Genomic DNA, 18286 nt, shown 5'->3' with positions numbered 1-18286 from the left:
AATAGAGTAGAAGTGGCTCCTCTGGTAGAGTATGTTTTACAGCTTTATAGAATGTTATAACCAGTGTTATTATGCATTATTCTGCACTTTTTTTGCTAAACCTTTGGTACCATAACAGGGAGTTTTTATAAATGTGGAAAAATGTGAGCAGAAAAGGGGCGTGGCTTATGTTTCAAACACCTTAAAACACCCTGTGTGTGTGTGTGTGTGAGTGTGTGTGTGTGTGTGTGTGTGTGTGTGTGTGTGTGTGTGTGTGTGCGTGTGCGTGTGCGGTCATTATAGGTCGTATAGGTGACTCGAGCGTTAACACGTGTTTGTAACCATTCATGCGTGTAAACACTGGGAAAAGGAATTTGTGGAAAGTGATTGGATATTAAAGCTGGTTTAAAATAAGTGTATTTTCCTTGTGTAGTGTGTCATGTTGTGTTGTTTTCTTCTCCTTTCTTGTCTGATGGAGTGATTATGGAGGAATCCTCCCCCGGCGTAGTTATCCTGACAAGCGTGAAAATCCTAAAAAAAATTAAACAAAAGCACTCGGTCGTCGCTCATCACGTTAACGTCACCAGCACCACCTCCACCGTCTCCAGACAGCGCTCTAAAATCCTGTTTCAAGCTCAATTTTAATCACACGTTTATTTCCCAATTATAGCTCTTCGCTCTCGGAGAAGCATGTTTCAGCCGTGCATGCTGGATTATCTCATTCTTAAACACCTCGCCCCGTTTAATATTTATTTAACGCTCACTGGAGCTTCGCAAACCTCAGAACGCTGTGGACCGATGGGGCAAATAAGTAAGAATAATCATCATCATAATCATAATCACTATCATAATGTAGTGCTGAATAGTTTCCAATTCTTCCATCAATACACTGTAATGAGTGCACGTAGTGTTTATTATTATCTAATTATAGTAATAATAATAATAATAATAATAATAATAATAATAATAAGAGAAGAAGAAGAAAAAAAAATTACATCACTATTTATTTTGAGCAAATTTTTTTTTGTTTGTTTTCTTTTTTGTTTTGTGAGTCAGGTGCGTTTATATATGTTTATAGCACTTTTGACTCTGTTGTATTTATTTATTTATTTATTTATTTATTTATTTATTTATCTATGTGTTAATATTGAGTATAGGAATTCAGAGCAGCTAGCGTGTTGGAATAAATTTGTGTAGAGGTGTGTGTGTGTGTGTGTGTGTGTGTGTGTGTGTGTGTTTGTGTGTGTGTGTGTCGGTGCGAGTGGATGATGAACACTTGTGAACGTGTGTATGAATGTGTGTAAATGTGACAGTAGTGAGAACACTGTCATACTGAACTCCAATATTTTTTCTAAACTGCTCGGATAAATCCATACTTGAGGTCTATACTGAACATCACGAGGAGAAAAAGCGTCTCTATTAACGTTTAGAGTAATAAATAGTTTCTTGTGTGTGTGTGTGTGTGTGTGTGTGTGTGTGTGTGTGTGTGTGTGTGTGTGTGTGTGTGTGTCGGAGGCTTCAGTTTAACACAAAGCTAAGAATTGACTTTTATCTGACCTCTGCTTTGTTATTGATGAAACAATCAGCTGGGAAATAATGTGAGCAACACTGCTGAGGGTTTTCTTATCATCTGAGTGCACACCTCTCTCTCTCTCTCTCTCTCTCTCTCTCTCTCTCTCTCTCTCTCTCTCTCTCTCACACACACACACACACACACACACACACACACACACACACACACACACACATACACACTGCTTCTTCTTCTTCTTTATCCTCTGATCAGTGTGTGTGCAGGTGATACTGAGAGTAGTACGGAGCTCCGCCTTGCTCCATTCATCCTCCTCCTGCTGCTGCTCAGGTCACCTCCATATTGACCTGATAATCTAAACATGTCACTTTACACTCCTTTATACACTTTTATATTCCTTTATACACCTTTACACCTCTTTATACTCCTTAATACACCTTTAAACTTCTGTATACACTTTTAAACACCATAATATACCTTTACACACCATTACATACCTTTATACACCTTTATTCATCATTACATAACTTGATACATCTTTACACACAATTACCTACTTTGATACACATTTACACACCTTTACTCACCTCTATATAGCTTTACACACCACTACACACCTTTACACATTATTACTGACCTCTATACAACTTTACATACCATTACCTACCTTTATACACTTTTACACAGCTGTACCCCCCTCTGTATCACTTTATACCCCTTTGCACAACATTACTTACCTCTAAATCTCTTTATACCACGTTACACACCATTACTCACATTTATATGGCTTTACACGCCATTACAGACCTTAATTCACATTAACACACTGTTATATACCAATTTATCAACACAATCAAGCGTTCTTATTTAACTTTCAACACTGTGTTTGTTATTATGTCTAATAATAATAATAATAAGAAGAAGAAGAAGAAGAAGAAGCAGAAGAGGAGGAAAATTAATTCAAATAATACAATAAGAATTATTAATAAATAGTATATGAACAATAAAAAATATAATTAGATAATAAATCATGAAACAGTACAATAAACCTATAAACCTATATGAAATAATGAGATTATTTTTTTGTCTAGACATGTAGTCTGGTAAATAAATTTATTGTAAATAAAATTGTGTCCTATATCATGTTAAAGGCCAAATCTCTACAGCGAAAGAAAGGAAGAAAAAGGGGAAGCAGGTACAGGCAGATAGTCATGTATTAAAATCACCCAGATGTTAATTTTCTATAAACTTGATGTCACAGAATTTTGTGCAGACTAGAGCGAGCCTTTGGGGAAACGTGTATATCCTCCAACCACATGAAATATTTACTCCAGCCCTCAGCGTGTGATATTCAATATACGGCACTTTTAACCCGACGCTTTCTTTCATGCATCACTTGCCAACAGCGTTTTCTTTCCCACAAGCTCTCTGTCTCTTCGGCGCTCGGGTGATATTAGAAATGGGATGAGGAACGAGCGAGTGGCACTTAAAGCGAATGCTGCGAGATGTAAAAACAGCGTTTCTGTGATCAAAAGTTATGCAGTCGTTCGAGGCCGATTCCAGCGAAATGACACTTCACTCCGAGCGTAAAATGGGGAGGAGACGTCGGCTCGAGCCGATTTCACATCTCTTCCCTGTAGCGTCTTTTGTATTTGTAGCCATTCTGTTCTGTTAAATATTTTATTGCCCAACATTGTGCTTTCAGGAAATAATGTGTTTTTGTGACATTTGTAATACGTGTCTGTGACCTTTATAAATGGCCTCGATTTACATGTTACAAGTTAAAACTGCGACAAAAACGCATTGAAGTAAAATACTGATCATTAAACGTTCCACTAAAACCAACATCTGGATTAATAAATGCAGCGTGACATCATTACAACCCCTTCACACAGAATGTACCAGACATCCTGAATAAGAAAACCAGGGGCTATTAATAATAATATTATTAATAATTATTATTATTACTATTATTATTATTATTATTATTATTATTATTATTATTATTATTATTATTATTATGGAAAAGAAGTGAGAAACAAAAGCGGCCCCGACATCCAGATGAACTTGAAAGTGCCAGCCCAGATTTCCATCCCAGAGAAGTGGCGTGATAGATGCGGCAAGCGCTGATAAACATCTCCCCTGATGCTATTCATCACCTGGCATTATTTTCCCATGCTGCTGCTGCTAAGAACAATGCCAAAACTGCTTTAACATAACCATAAAATATGTCTGAACAACCTAGAAAGCTCACATGGGGACAGGTATGTGTCAGAAATTGAAAAAAATAGGGGTTTGATCATACTAACCAGATCGAATAGTTGAAGCATGTTTTTTTTTTTTCAATGACTGATGAACCCGGAGGATTATAACACTGATATCACACTGACATTGCAGTGGCATCACACTGCCATTGCACTGGCATCACACTGGAAATGAAAATGGTATCACACTGCCATCTTACTAGCGTTGCACTGGCAAAGCAGTGGCATCACACTGGCATCGCACTGACAAAGCAGTGGAATAAAAATGACACTACGATGGCATCACACTGCCATCTCACTGACATAGCACTAGCATTGCACTGACAAAGCAGTGGCATCACACTGCCATTTCAATGCCATTGCACTGGGATCGTACTGACATTGCACTGGCATCGCACTGACAAATCAGTGGAATAAAAATTACACTACTGTGGCATCACACTGCCATCTCACTGACATTGCACTGGCACTGCATTTGCAAAGCAGTGGCATCACACTGCCAAATCACTGCCATTGCACTGGGATCGCACTGACATTGCACTTGCATAGCACTGACAAAGCAGTGGAATAAAAATGACACTACAGGGGCATCGCACTGCCATCTCACTGACATTGCACTGGCACCGCACTGACAAAGCAGTGGAATAAAAATTACACTACGGTGGCATCACACTGGCATCTCACTGACATTGCAGTGGCATCACACTGGCATCACACAGTCATCACACTGGTTTTACACTGACAACGGTATTTTGTTTTTATGAATAACTTTATAAACCCGCGTCTGATTTATTTTGTTTACATTCCCCGAGAAGAACATGGTCTCATTCCCTGGTTCCAATGAACCAATCAGCTCATTTTTCATTACACAGAATCACCTGTAGCAAAAAACTAACAAAATAAATAAATGCAGCTTCTCCGGTCTGGACGAGGAAACGGCGCGTTTGAGTTGACAAATGAAGCTTCTTTATCGCTCAGTTTTAAGGCGATTGATTTTGATCGATGAGCTCGGGGAAGGTCTGATGAATTCTTTCATTAAGGGCGGCGCTTTATCACGATCAGAGAGCCCCGATGCAAATGCCTGGAAGATCCAAAATATCCCGAGCTGAAGCAAGGGAGCTGAATTAGAGTTTGTTTGTAAATAAGTAATAAACGTTGCACAAAAATAAAACGCTGCGAGCTCTGGTCAGTGCTGAAACGAGTCTCCAGTCCACTCCTTACTCATGAATTTGTCTCTTTTTCAGGAGCAAGGAAAAATCGGCGTGACGTTCAACATCGGGAGCATGGACATCCTGGTGCAGGAGAGCAGCATGCCCGTGAACGACGGCAAGTACCACGTGGTGCGGTTCACGAGAAACGGGGGCAACGCCACACTTCAGGTGGACAACTGGGCCATTAATGAGCACTTCCCCTCAGGTAGGCGCTCTCGTCCACCTTCTGTGACCTTTACTTCAGGAGATCAGGGAGATGTGTGGACAGGAGGCAGAAAAGGACAGCAACTGCTTTTGCTCTATTTCCAAAGTCACTCTGTTTGACCTGCATATGTGTGTGTGTGTGTGTGTGTGTGTGTGTGTGTGTGTGTGTGTGTGTGTGTGTGTGTGCGCGTGTCACTTAACTCTTTTTTCCCCCTTTATTTTCGTCTTTTTTTCTTTTTCCCCCTCAGTCACTCACTGACACTGTGCCTCTGCTTTGCACATTAAAAGCAGCAAAAAACATTTATATGCATTAAAATACAAAACCAAACAAACCTTTTATCTCGAACCGAAAGCGTTTTAACAGCCCACGTCACGTCTCTCAAAACTCCAGCTTCTAACCACGCACACGAGGTGATGGACCCGGGTTTACCTTGTAGCTGCGCAAACCAGGTTGTGTAAATACTCACAAATTATTCTTTCATCAAGCAGCAAATATTTACTCAATAATCCCTGTACTGTTACATAAATACCAATAAATAACTCGTATTATAACATACCGTGGCTGTAAAATGTGTGGAAACACCAGAAATGTTATGGTGTTTGAGAGACTCATGCACGTTCCTCCAGTTTCTACGCAAGAAACTCGGCAACGTAACACTCTGAAGATTACTCCAAAAACAAATCTAGAAATGTCCAGATGTTCCACTTTATTTTCCTCCCTCAGCAAGAAGAACAGCTTCACACGCTCCCAGCATCTGAACTGTTCGTTTCTCCGAACCTTCAGCTGGAACACTTTCCATTTTCCTTGTTGTGATGCAGTTCATCTCAGAGCAGTTCAGTAGGATTCAGGTGCGTTGACTGGTCAGGTGGTTTCATTATAAACACTCCAGATGACTGTTTGCTCTCTAAATAACACTTACAAAACTTACAGTGCTGACTCAGTAGTTTTTTTTACACTTGTGGAGAAGGTGGTGAAGGTAGGAATCGTGCAGGCTGCCAGCTTCTAAATAGGCGTCTGATGATTGATAAATAAAGTATTTGATTGTCGAATATTGCACCCTAATTGAAGTAGCTGTTAAGTAGGATCATGATTTTGCACACGACTGCATGACACACAATATATTATTACAGTATATTTATAATTAACATTTAAATTAGTTAGAAACTAGTTGCTATAAATGCAGGTGCCATCAGTCGTCTTCTTCTGAACGACTTGTTTGTCATTGACTGGCCAATTGATGGAAGGTTTGGTAGGAAATGTTATGCTTCCTTGTGAAAGTATTTTTAAGTATTCAGGATCAGGATCAGGCGTGTGACACCGACTTCGCCCTTTTCTGTCATCGTCCAAACTTTATAATTGATAAAAATAAATAAACGTCACTCCGGGGCACGGGGGGGGGATTGAAACGATGCGCTCTCCACACAGCGGCAGTAAATGACTCGGTCCTTTCTTTATTACTTCATTGTTGTCTGCTCTTCTTTTATTACTATTGGACTGTCTGTGTTCTCTTCAGGGAGATGTAAGGCCTAGCAGACAAAACCAATTTTCTTTACACGTGTCCTGATTTAAACTTGTTCAGTGCGAGGGGCCGGTCGAGGCCATAACATTCAACGCTGACCAATCTTTCTCAAGTCCCGCTTTTTCTTTCACAAGTGTTTCGGCTACAGGATCACTTCATGTTCGCTTGTCTCAGCTCAATAAATCAAAAAACACTCAGTTGAAATCCAGGGAAAATGATAGATCAGTCAATCGACATGTTGGAACTGGCTGATATTAACTATCACTCGTGAAAGCCCCACGTCTTTTCCCTCGACTTTACATTAGTAATTTCCAGTGTTGTACAGAAGGGAAGTAAATGTAATTGGTTTCTGTACTTAAAGAGATTTTTCACGTGTCTGTACTTTACTGAAGTGTTTCTGTTCAGTGAGACTTTTACTGAAACTTCACTACATTACAAAGTCAAATATTTGACTTTTTACTCAGCTACATTTAGTGAAATCACTCGATTTTTTTTATTTGCGAGGATAAAAACGTAACTGTTGAAACACGCAGCAAGTCACCAATCAGGATCGAGCGCACGCTCTGTTTTACACGTGTTCTGATCGGCGCTTGGTGCATCTACTGTTCACCAACATACAGTTCAGCATCAGTTCAACATCAAGCAGAACATTTAGAGAGGAATAAATGATGAAGAAACTCCAGACTCGAATTCACCACAACGCACGTGACCTCATTTACACGTTTTTATTTTGGATTTTGGGCTCATGATCATTTCAATAGAAATCAATCAGTCATTAATATCATTCTATTAATAGTTCAGTGTGCTGAGAGTCACATTCGAGTCTTTGCACATAAAACTGAGGTGATTAAGAAAAGAATCTTGTGATTAAAATGATCATAGGAACATTGGAGTTATAATAAATCAGTACTTTAATACTTAAGTACATTTAAAGGCAAATACTTTTCTACTTTTACTCAAGTGAAAGTTTACTGGGACACTTTGTTTACTGGAGTCACATTTTACTAAGTGTGTCCACTTTAACCCAACTACATGCTTTATGTACGTTACAGTCCATAGTGAAGGTCCTTCATTTACAGTGCATGGAGAATGTGTCGCTTTCATAATGAGCTAGCATTGTGTGTATGATTAGCATCAGGGACAGAAGTGAAGCAGCAGGATTTGGGAAAAAGACTGTGGGGGTGGAAATAGCCCAACGATAAACTGATCAACTTTACCACAGACTCAACGTTCCACTGTTTTGATAAGGAGATACGCATGCACATTATTTATTACAGTTAGCCAGCGTCCTGCTAAGAAACGATGCACAAGGACGAGTCCCGGGTTTCTTACAGCTTTGTATCTTGGAATTTGTATGCAGTGGAGTCCTGCGTTCCCAAGAGAGCTGATTGCAGCATCTAACCAGGGCTTTGTGACACCTTCATGTGTACGGTGGGGGAAAAACAGCTCCCACTCGTCTGTTTCAGTAAAGATAGATAGATAGATAGATAGATAGATAGATAGATAGATAGATAGATAGATAGATAGATAGACAGATAGATAGATAGATAGATAGATAGATAGATAGATAGATAGATAGATAGATAGATAGATAGATAGATAGATAGATAGATAGATAGATAGATAGATAGATACTTTCTCTAGTCAGTTTTTTTTTGCTCCTGAAAATACTATGTAAAAGTTGTAATTCGTTGTGTGCTGATTACACTATACCATGTCTCTGCTGCTGACTCAGACACACTCAACTGAATAAGAAGTGTGTGTGTGTGTGTGTGTGTGTGTGTGTGTGTGTGTGTGTGTGTGTGTGTGTGTGTGTGCCCCAGGCTATGTACACACACGTCACTGTTAGTAGGATGCTGTGGGTTTTTGGGTTGATAAAGCACAGCGAGAGCGAGCGTTCACATTCACACATTCCTCGCGCTGACACCATCACTCTCTCAACATCACGTGGGGAGCTCTCTCTCTCTCTCTCTCTCCTCTTCAACCTTCTCCTCCTTCTTCTCCACCTTCTTCCTTCCCCTCCTTCTTCTCCTTCTTCTTCTCCAACTTCTCCTCCTCTTCCTCCTTTTCCAACAACTCCTTCTCCTTCTTGTCCTCCTTCTTCTCCTCCAACACCTCCTTCTCCGTCTTTTACTCCCTCTCGTCTTCTTCTCTTCCACATCCAACTTCTTTTCTTCCTCCTCCCTCTTCTCCTCCTCCACCTCCTTCTCCTTCTCCACCTTCTCCTCTGACTCTTCAACCTTCTTCTTTTTTTACTCATTCTTCTCCTCCTCCTTCTTCTCTTCCTCTTTTTCCTCCACCTCCACCTGAGAAAGAAACAGGAAAATAATCGGTGCTTTGATGATTTTTGTTTATGAAAGAAGGAAGGACTTTTACATTGCATAGTGCAGGTACACAGAAAAGATGGAAAGAATGGAAAGCTGTGATATGTGTTGGCTCATTGCTGTAAAAATGAATGCATGATGGATGGATGGATGGATGGATGGATGGATGGATGGATGGATGGATGGATGGAGGGAAGCAAGAAAAGAAGTTAGAAAGTTTATTGTTATTCATTTCTTTTAATCTCCCACAATTTACTAAAAGATAAGTGAAGATATGGAATGTTATTATTATTATTATTATTATTATTATTATTATTATTATTATTATTATTATCATTATTGTTATTGTTTTTATTATTTTTGACCACTTGGCATCCAGACTTTTATGCGATGTGTTTAGTAAAGTTCACTGCGGTAAAAAGAAATTGTTCAACATGTTCTATAGTTGGAGCTCAGAGAAGTGAGTGTGTGCATGTCTCTGATCCTGAGATGTTTTTATAGTGACCTTGATGCAGGTTCACGAGCAGCGCGTTGACTACGGGAGTATATCAATACTGTTATGAATGTCACTGTATGTAAGACGTCTCTATAAAAGCAGGCGTAATTGACTCTTCTCCTCAAGGTCCACAAACGATGATAAAATCCTCCCATGGCCGCTCGTGAGTGTCACAATATCACCAAAAAATTTTTTTTATTACACGTCGCTATTAGTGATGAAGAAATTGTGTTATCTGAAGTTGCAGAGATGAGATCAAGAAAAAACGAGGAAATTGAGCTAGGTGCCGAGTCGTGCCGAAACAGCTGCACTTTATTTCCTTAATGCTTGAAAGTATAAATTGTAAACGCCTCCAATGCATCAGTTCCTAAGGCAAAGAAGTTGCCAAGTTAATTTAGCCAACCTCGATCGTCTAATTGCTTTCAAATAAGAAGGCAGAGCGAGTCCATTACGCTGAGACATAGACGTCCTGGTGATCTCCAGCACCCTCAGGAGCAGACAGGAGCTTTAGGAGCTGTACGTGAGGGCAGGACTTGCTTTATAATGTGACCTCGGGCTGTTTGTAGATGACACGCAACTCTTTAACAGCTGTGTAGCAGGACCTGGAGTGGAACTGGGAATAGGTTTTTGTTATCTGTTATTAGCCATGGCAAGAGAAATGACACGCCTGTAGAGAACATCATACATTCATGATCCTCCAGCTGGATGTAGCCTGAGGAGTTTGTTTTTTTGCTTCTCCTGTTATGGATGGCGTGTGCTACTTTTCTCAACACCTCAATTTAAATACAGAAAGTTGCATGGATTAAAAATATCCAGTGTGTTGATTGGATCATATTTGTAAATTGAACCAGGTGTATTCATTAAATTAGGTGTATTGATTGGATCAGTTGTGTTGATTGGATCAGGTGAGGTGATTGAAGAAGGTGTATTGATTGGATCAGTTTTGGTGATTGGATCAGGTGTATTGATTGGATCAGGTAAAGTGATTAAAGCAGGTGTTTTAAATGGATCAGGTGTGGTGATTTGAACAGGTGTGTTGATTGGATCAGGTGAGGTGATTGGAACAGGTGAGGTGATTGGATCAGGTGTATTGATTGGATCAGGTGAGGTGATTGGAACAGGTGAGGTGATTGGATCAGGTTTGGGGATTGAAGCAGGTGTATTGATTGAATCAGGTGTATTGATTGGATCAGGTGAGGTGATTGGATCAGGTGAGGTGATTGAAACTGGTGAATGAATTGGATCAGGTGTATTGAATGGATCAGGTAATGTGATTGGATCAGGTGAGGTGATTGGAACAGGTTTGGTGATTGAAGCAGGTGTATTGATTGGATCAGGTGAGGTGATTGTGAGATTGTGAGGAACAGGTGAGTTCAGGGTGTTGTATTGTGACCCTGTAGGTGAGTAATAGCTGTGATGTAGGCTGGTCTAATCTCTCCACACCTCAGTGCTGGAGAGGCGTTGCTGACAGATGCCATCGATTAGCCGAGCTCTCGACCCTGTCAGCTCTCTTACATCACAAGAAGTCGCTGATCATTTCATTTTCCACACATCTTTTATTTTTTTGATTGTTGTTTACTGCTTTTGTTGTGTTCAGGTTTCCTCTGTGCTAAAACAGTAGGTGGGAATCGGAGTAACGCGAGTGATGGGAATTTCGTCCGTAATTGCTGCCGCAGAAGGAGGCATGATTGACGGATTACTATTTAAAACAGCAAGATTTCCAGCTGAAGAAATTCCAAACGATGCCTCCATATGGAGATTAGTGCATTAAAGCTGAATGCTTCTTGGTTGTTCACATCAAGAGACATGTGAGAGACACGTGAAAGAGACAAATGTGAAAGATGTGAGAAACACGAGGTGTAAAGACAGAGAGACCCATGAAAGAAATGTAAGAAACACATGAGAGACACAAAAGAGAGAGATGTGATCAGAGACACATGAGAGACATGTTATTATATATCTATATCTATTATTAGACAGTTTTTTGGTCTATTTTACAGGACAGAACACTATGTATATAAAGCAATTGAGTTTTGGGAGGTCAAACACGTGTGTGTGTGTGTGTGTGTGTGTGTGTGTGTGTGTGTGTGTGTGTGTGTGTGTGTGTGTGTGTGTGTGTGTGTGTGTGTGGACAAAAGTACTGGGACACCTGACTTCCCGTTTCTCAAAGTTAAAGGCACACAGTTGTATAGGAGCATGAAATTTGGCCAAACGTGTTCCAGCATCACAATGTCCCTATACACAAAGCTGGTTTCATGAAGATCTGCTTTACATGCTTTGGAGTGGAAGATCTCCTGCTATAGAGCTCCAACCTTATTGAACCTAATGAATGTAAATAGGAGAGACACGGAAAATATTTTGTGCAGGTTTGAGGTGGAGAGAGTAACAATTACTGATATCAAATACAAAAATCTCTTGACTTTATAAACCTCGCAGTAGAGCGGAAAAAAGATAAGCTTTCAATATCCACCTCTGGTCTAATCCCTAAATTAAACCAAATCACCTGGGAGGCCGAGACAAACGCCCACGGTTTTATTGTGGGCCAGATGGAGGATGAGGATCCTCAGGGGTCCAGGACACGCTTCTTATTTGGGTTTTGTGCGTGTGTGTGTGTGTGTGTGTGTGTGTGTGTGTGTGTGTGTGTGTGTGTGTGTGTGTGTGTGTGTGTGTGTGTGTGATTGAAAGAGAGCACTTTGGACTGGTTTTAGGAAAGAAAGAAAAATGAATGACTTTAGCGTTGAAGTTTAATCAGCTGCTCATCTGCACATAGTTCTGCATTTTCTTCTCCTTCCTCACTCTATAATTAAACTTCCATTTGTACTTCTCGAGAAAAACTTCCTCCCCAGGATGCGAGCGTGAGGTTATTCTCTCATGCAGCGCTAAAAACTTTTTATCGCTTTTTTATGACAGAGTTTAGGAGTTAGAAACTGAACAAAGGGATTTTTTTTTCCACAGACTGTAGGCTTAATGCAGGATGCTGGGTCAATGTGGACGAGTCAGATCTGTAATCAGAAAGGTAGAAGGGGCAGGGGTGTGAAGAGTAAAAGTATAGATACCTTACTGCACAATTTACTTCATTAGAATGTTATCAGTCTGATTTCATTATGACTTGAGTAAATGTCTTGGAGTATCTGATTTGAACAGTATTTCAAACAGAAAAGCCAAACATTTTAATTACCTAAATTTAAAATCAGATTGTACACTTCAACTCTGCATTAACCAACAAACCAGCAGACTTTTCAACACGTGAGAATGCGAGGAAGATCAAACAAAACAAAAAAAAGACAAAGTAGCAAAGCAATCTTTCAAAAATGATCTTCAATTAACCAATAAAATGACGGTTTCATGTTAAAAAGTAAGAGAAGCATCATTCTTCAAAGTACGAATCAAATTAGAGTAAATAGTTTTAGATACAATTTTGCACTAAGAAGTCAGAGGTGCAGAATGTAACGGTGATCGTCTAATAAAATATAGTGGTGTAAATAAATAGAATCATAAATGTCGTCGAGTAGAGAGTAAAAGTTGCTTATATCTTCGATAATCAATAAAACTAGAAAGCAGGCAAAATAAATGACTCAAGTACTGAAACATTTACTCAAGAATGTTACATCACTGAGAAGGAAATTATTACTGAATGTGTGCAGTGAAAATCCAGAACATTACGTTTTGATAAAATTGTGGAAAAGTATAAAGAATTTGAGTTGAGTGATATACAGATGCATTTACTAGTCACATATACATTACAACACAGTGAAATTCTTTATTCGCATATTCCAGCATATTAGGAAGCTGCATTCAGCCATGATACAGCGCCCCCTGGCCTTGCTCAAGGGGCCAACAGTGGCAGCCTGGTGGTTCTGCGGCTTAAATCCCCGACCTTCTGTTCAGTAACCATGAACCTTAACCATTGAGCTTCTGCACCACTGTATACACAGACTGTATTTGATTGTTGTGATACATCAGGAATCAAACGCATAGTTGTTCTTTTGTGAAACCATGAAAACTTCTCGTTTTGATTTAATACGAGGTGAAACCTTTGGGATTTCTCAGAGCCTCTCAGGCAGGTTTGCGAGTTCCCTCGTCCACACTTTCGATTTCAAAGAGACTCGCTCATGTCCTCGACTGCCGGCGCCTTTGTCATGCCCTTCATACGGATCAAAGCGGCAGCCGAGAACTTCACGTCCACTCAGGGATGAAAAGTAAAGTTGTGCGGAAGCCGAGTTTGGTCTTCCTGCGTCCAATTTTCTGGCCTAGATTCCGATGTAGTGTGTCCATTTGTTATTACACTAACTTCAGAGTTATAGATGATGCGAGGAGTCGCGTGTTGTAGGCACTCGAGAGGAGGCGCGGCTCGGTCCGAGACCCTTGGGAAGGCATGAAGAAGCAGGTGCAGGTCGGATGCAGGTGCTTCAGTCCAGCGGAGGTGTTATTTTTAGGGCCGCGATGTTCTGGATCACATGAGGAGTGCGATTGCAGAGCTATGAATTATAAGGAAAAGACAGGAAATGACATCAGCGGCTTGAAATAGCTCTAGTAATTATGCTAGATTTATTATTTGCTTTCTCAAATAAATAATAATGGGGTACTACTCAAAGTATTTCACCCACATGCCTGGAGAGTTTCTAGGTTTCTTTTCTAGATTGGATCCTTTTCTCCTTGCCATTAGTTATAATGGAGCAGTGGAGTGGCGCCCGATGTAAAGAGAGAATTGCTTCATCATTATCAGTTATGACGTCATGACTTTCTCCCAGTCGCTCATGTGATTACAACACTGGGGAGTCATTTTGGAGAAACGGCTTGACACACCGATGATGATTAGTGATGAAAAGATCAGATCATTTTCCTTTGAATCTCGTTCATCAATGAATTTTTTGGAGCCATTTTGTACTTTTTTCTCTCGTCTCATTTTACTCAGTTCAGAAAAAGCTTCTTCTGGGTATCTGAAGATCGTCCACATAGTCCAAGAACATGTCTGAGCAATTTAGAAATGATCACTTTCCTGTCATTTTCTTCTGCCTGGTTGGAGTTGGCGAGGGGGCGGGGCTTTATTTAATAATCTTGCTGTCAGTGCAAACCAGCATGCAATCAGAGTTAGCTATCTGTTTTCCATCAGCTTGACCTAAAGCCTGTGATTTCTTTCCTGCTTTCTCGACCTCACAAAGTTTTCCTGAATTCTCGTCATTTCCTGAATAAACCATTTGTTTTTATTTTCTTAAAGGTTTATACGATCGTTGCCTAATAACGAAAGTGTTTGTTGGGTTAAAACGCTGCGTATGTATTTGCCAAGTCAAGATTGTGAACTTCCTGTGTTTCTTATGCAGGATTACAGTTTTACTCCCCATCGTTATCGTTCAAAAGGAAGTCATAAATATGGTTTTGTGTGTAGGAGAGAGAAATACAGAAAAAAAGGAATAGGGAAAAAAAAAGTAAGGAAGAGAGGGGTCATGGCACCATGCTGCGTTCCCCTCATTGTAATGGTGATGAGTGACCTGGCCGCTCTCTCCATCTGCTCCCTGCGCTCCACCTTTCCCCTTTCTGCTCCGACCGGCTCTCGCCCTCCACACCTGCTCCATTTATTCTTATTACTGCCCCTTCTCGAGACAAACCACGCAATCTGTTCACTAAAGACCTGACAGTCGAGTGGAGCACCTCGCCTAGCCTCACCTCGTCTCACCTCACCTCGACTCGTCTCACCTCATCTCGACTCGCCTCGTCCTCCTGTTCCCATGTTATCAGGGGCATTTACACAACATCTTTACATTTATGCCATTTTGACAGACGCCCTTAACTCATTCATACAACTGAGCAGCTAAGGGGTTAAGGGGCCTTTGCTCAGGGGTCCAGGAATTGCAGCTTTAAGTGGTTAGGAATTAAACTCATGACCTCCGAATCAAAGTCAAATGCTATAATCTAAGCTTGGAATCAATTGAGATATTAGAGATGAAGATGGGGGCGGAGTTTAATCTGACCAATCATAATGCTTACATCATCGTCTTTTCTACGTTCTCGTCCCTCTTCGCCAGCACTCGCGAGCTCCAGTGAGTCGTTCCATTTTACAAGCACAGCTGTTGTTGAGTTGTTTTCATGTAATACTGTTAAACAGTTTTCACACTTCACCAAAAAAAAGAAAATTCTTACCGAGTGGTAAATCGCACCAATCATGGTCTACACATCATACTGGAAAAAAAGGTAGGAAAGCTGTATTTTTGTCTAATTATTCTATTTAATGAAAGAAGAAATGGGTCCTCACTACAAACAGTGTGTTTGATGTTAGCGTGATCAGATCTCACTTCATTATAAACACTTTAGCACATGGAAAAGTTTCAGCACAAAACATTCTCAATTTTGCAGCAACCAAAAAACGAAAATCTGTTGATTTATATAGCAATAATTTTATGTTAAAACCTGATCACTTGGAATAAGTGAGAAATCAGATAAGCTTTGGTGTAAAATATGATGAAAAAGCAGTTGCTGTTCCTCCTGCAGATGTCTGGTAAAGTGATGTTACTGTGTTTCTGTACACGATTCACCGAGCCTGTAAAAAAAAATAAAAAAAGATCCGCCTGTATGTTGTAGTCTGGATTATAAAAAGCAGGCAGTTGAGATCGAGATGTGACTTCACGCATCTGATCCTCTGCTCTCAGCCGAGAGTCGAAGCAAGTGTTCGACACGCATCTGTGATAAATGCCGAATGTTCACGATAACAGAGCTTCAAACAACGAAGGCCAGCGTTCAAATAGAGCATAAATTTACTTGTCTAAATCCTTCTAAACGTGTTTAAAAGTCTTTTTAAAGAAAATAAATCACTGACTTGCCATGACCGCGTGTTAAAGCTCTCTTTTAAACTTTAAAGGCAACGCCGATAATGAGAGATTGCAAATGGCAAGTAAGAAAATCCCGTTCAAATATTCCCGGCCTGTAGACGAGTGGCTGCACGACAAAGGTAACCGGCACCTTCTTTAACCTTCACTCTGCCATCAATAACCTCTCTATCTATCTATCTATCTATCTATCTATCTATCTATCTATCTATCTATCTATCTATCTATCTATCTATCTATCTATCTATCTATCTATCTATCTATCTATCTATCTATCTATCTATCTATCTATCTATCTATCTAATCTAATCACTCTTCTTTTCTCTCTGATTCAAAAGATTGCATGCACAGTGAGTAGTAAATAGCGAACCAGTAAATTTTCCATAAAATCAATGATAAAAACATTATAAGTACATCATAAATTGTTGCTCCATCATCATGATGTGATTTTCAGAATCATATCCCATCACGCTTTTGTTTACGCCGCAGCTTTTCTCTTTTTTTTCTTGATAATTTGGTTAAATGTCTCATAATCTGTATAATCATTTAGTCGATTCGAGTCATTTCTTCCCTTCCAGGCTGCTTAATTCTCCAGTTTATAGCCTGACCTTTTGATTTGATGTATATGTGTGTACATACTTTTTTACGGTTTTCTTCGTATGGCATTTTGCGAGCTGCGCTAATTTAAAAACGATTAATCTGTAATCTCTGCTGATGTTATTGTTGTTGTTGTTGAGCTCGGTTGTGACCTGCTTCCTGTTTATTTGTTTATGTTTGTGTAATAAATGCATCCGGGTATCCCCCCTCTTTGCTATCGTCTCAGGGCGGCAGTTAACCATCTTCAACACGCAGGCCACCATCACGATCGGTGGTGCCGACCGGAAGAGGCCGTTTCAGGGCCAGCTCTCGGGCCTCTACTACAACGGGCTGAAGGTGCTGAATATGGCCGCTCAGGGCAACCCCAACATCCGCATTAACGGCAGCGTGAGGCTGGTGGGCGACGCTCCTGCAGCCGGATCAGCCCGCACCACTGCCATGCCCCCGGAGATGTCCACCACCTTCATCGAGACCACCACCACCATGTCCACCACAACCACCAGAAAACACCGCTCGCCACCAACAATATCGGTAATACATTGCACGCACACACACACACACACACACACACACACACACACACACACACACACACACACAGTATACAAGCACACACACTCACTGCATATAAAACATACACACGTGCGCACATGTACACACAAAGTATATGAAACATACACCCCCACACACACATTGAATATGGCATACACACACACACACACACACACACACACACACACACACACAGTATACAAGCACACACACTCACTGCATATAAAACATACACACACGTGCGCACATGTACACACAAACTATATGAAACATACACCCCCACACACACATTGAATATGGCATACATACACACACACACACACACACACACACACACACACACACACACGGACACACACAGTATACAAGCACACACACTCACTGCATATAAGACATACACACACGTGCGCACATGTACACACAAAGTATATGAAACATACACCCCCACACACACATTGACACACATTGCATACATACATACACACACACACACACACACACATTGTACAGTCATTCTGTTTTCCATTAAACATGAAAATGTGTATTCTTTCATTATGTGTTGTTTGAATCTATTTCATCCCAGGCTTCATTTCAGCCCCATGCACCAGTGATCACGCATTACAACAAGACTATTCGGGATGAATTTGTTACAAAAACAGGAGGTGGTGGAGGGGAAGGCATGAATATGCAAATCAGTTGTTTTTGCAGGCCGTCACATAGGCAGGTGTGCATGAATGATTGTCAAGCAGCATGCAAATACCTCGGCTGTGGTTGTCAAACCATCCAG

At 40.5% G+C, this 18286-nt stretch overlaps 1 protein-coding gene across 7 annotated transcripts in view; it reads left to right on the top strand.

Moving 5' to 3' along the window:
* nrxn3a (neurexin 3a) overlaps positions 1-18286 on the top strand; it is a 299346-nt gene that overhangs the window by 246433 nt on the left and 34627 nt on the right. For all 7 annotated transcript variants that reach the window (XM_083551015.1, XM_083551016.1, XM_083551017.1 and 4 more), the window contains 3 exons: positions 5019-5190; positions 16383-16472; positions 17174-17478. In XM_083551015.1, the coding sequence (XP_083407141.1) occupies positions 5019-5190; positions 16383-16472; positions 17174-17478 (567 nt within the window). The remainder of the gene's footprint in view (positions 1-5018; positions 5191-16382; positions 16473-17173; positions 17479-18286) is intronic.

Source organism: Silurus aristotelis (assembly GCF_946808225.1).
Source record: "Silurus aristotelis genome assembly, chromosome: 9".
In the NCBI taxonomy this organism is placed as follows: Eukaryota; Metazoa; Chordata; class Actinopteri; order Siluriformes; family Siluridae; genus Silurus; species Silurus aristotelis.
This window is presented reverse-complemented; position numbering and strand designations above follow the sequence as displayed.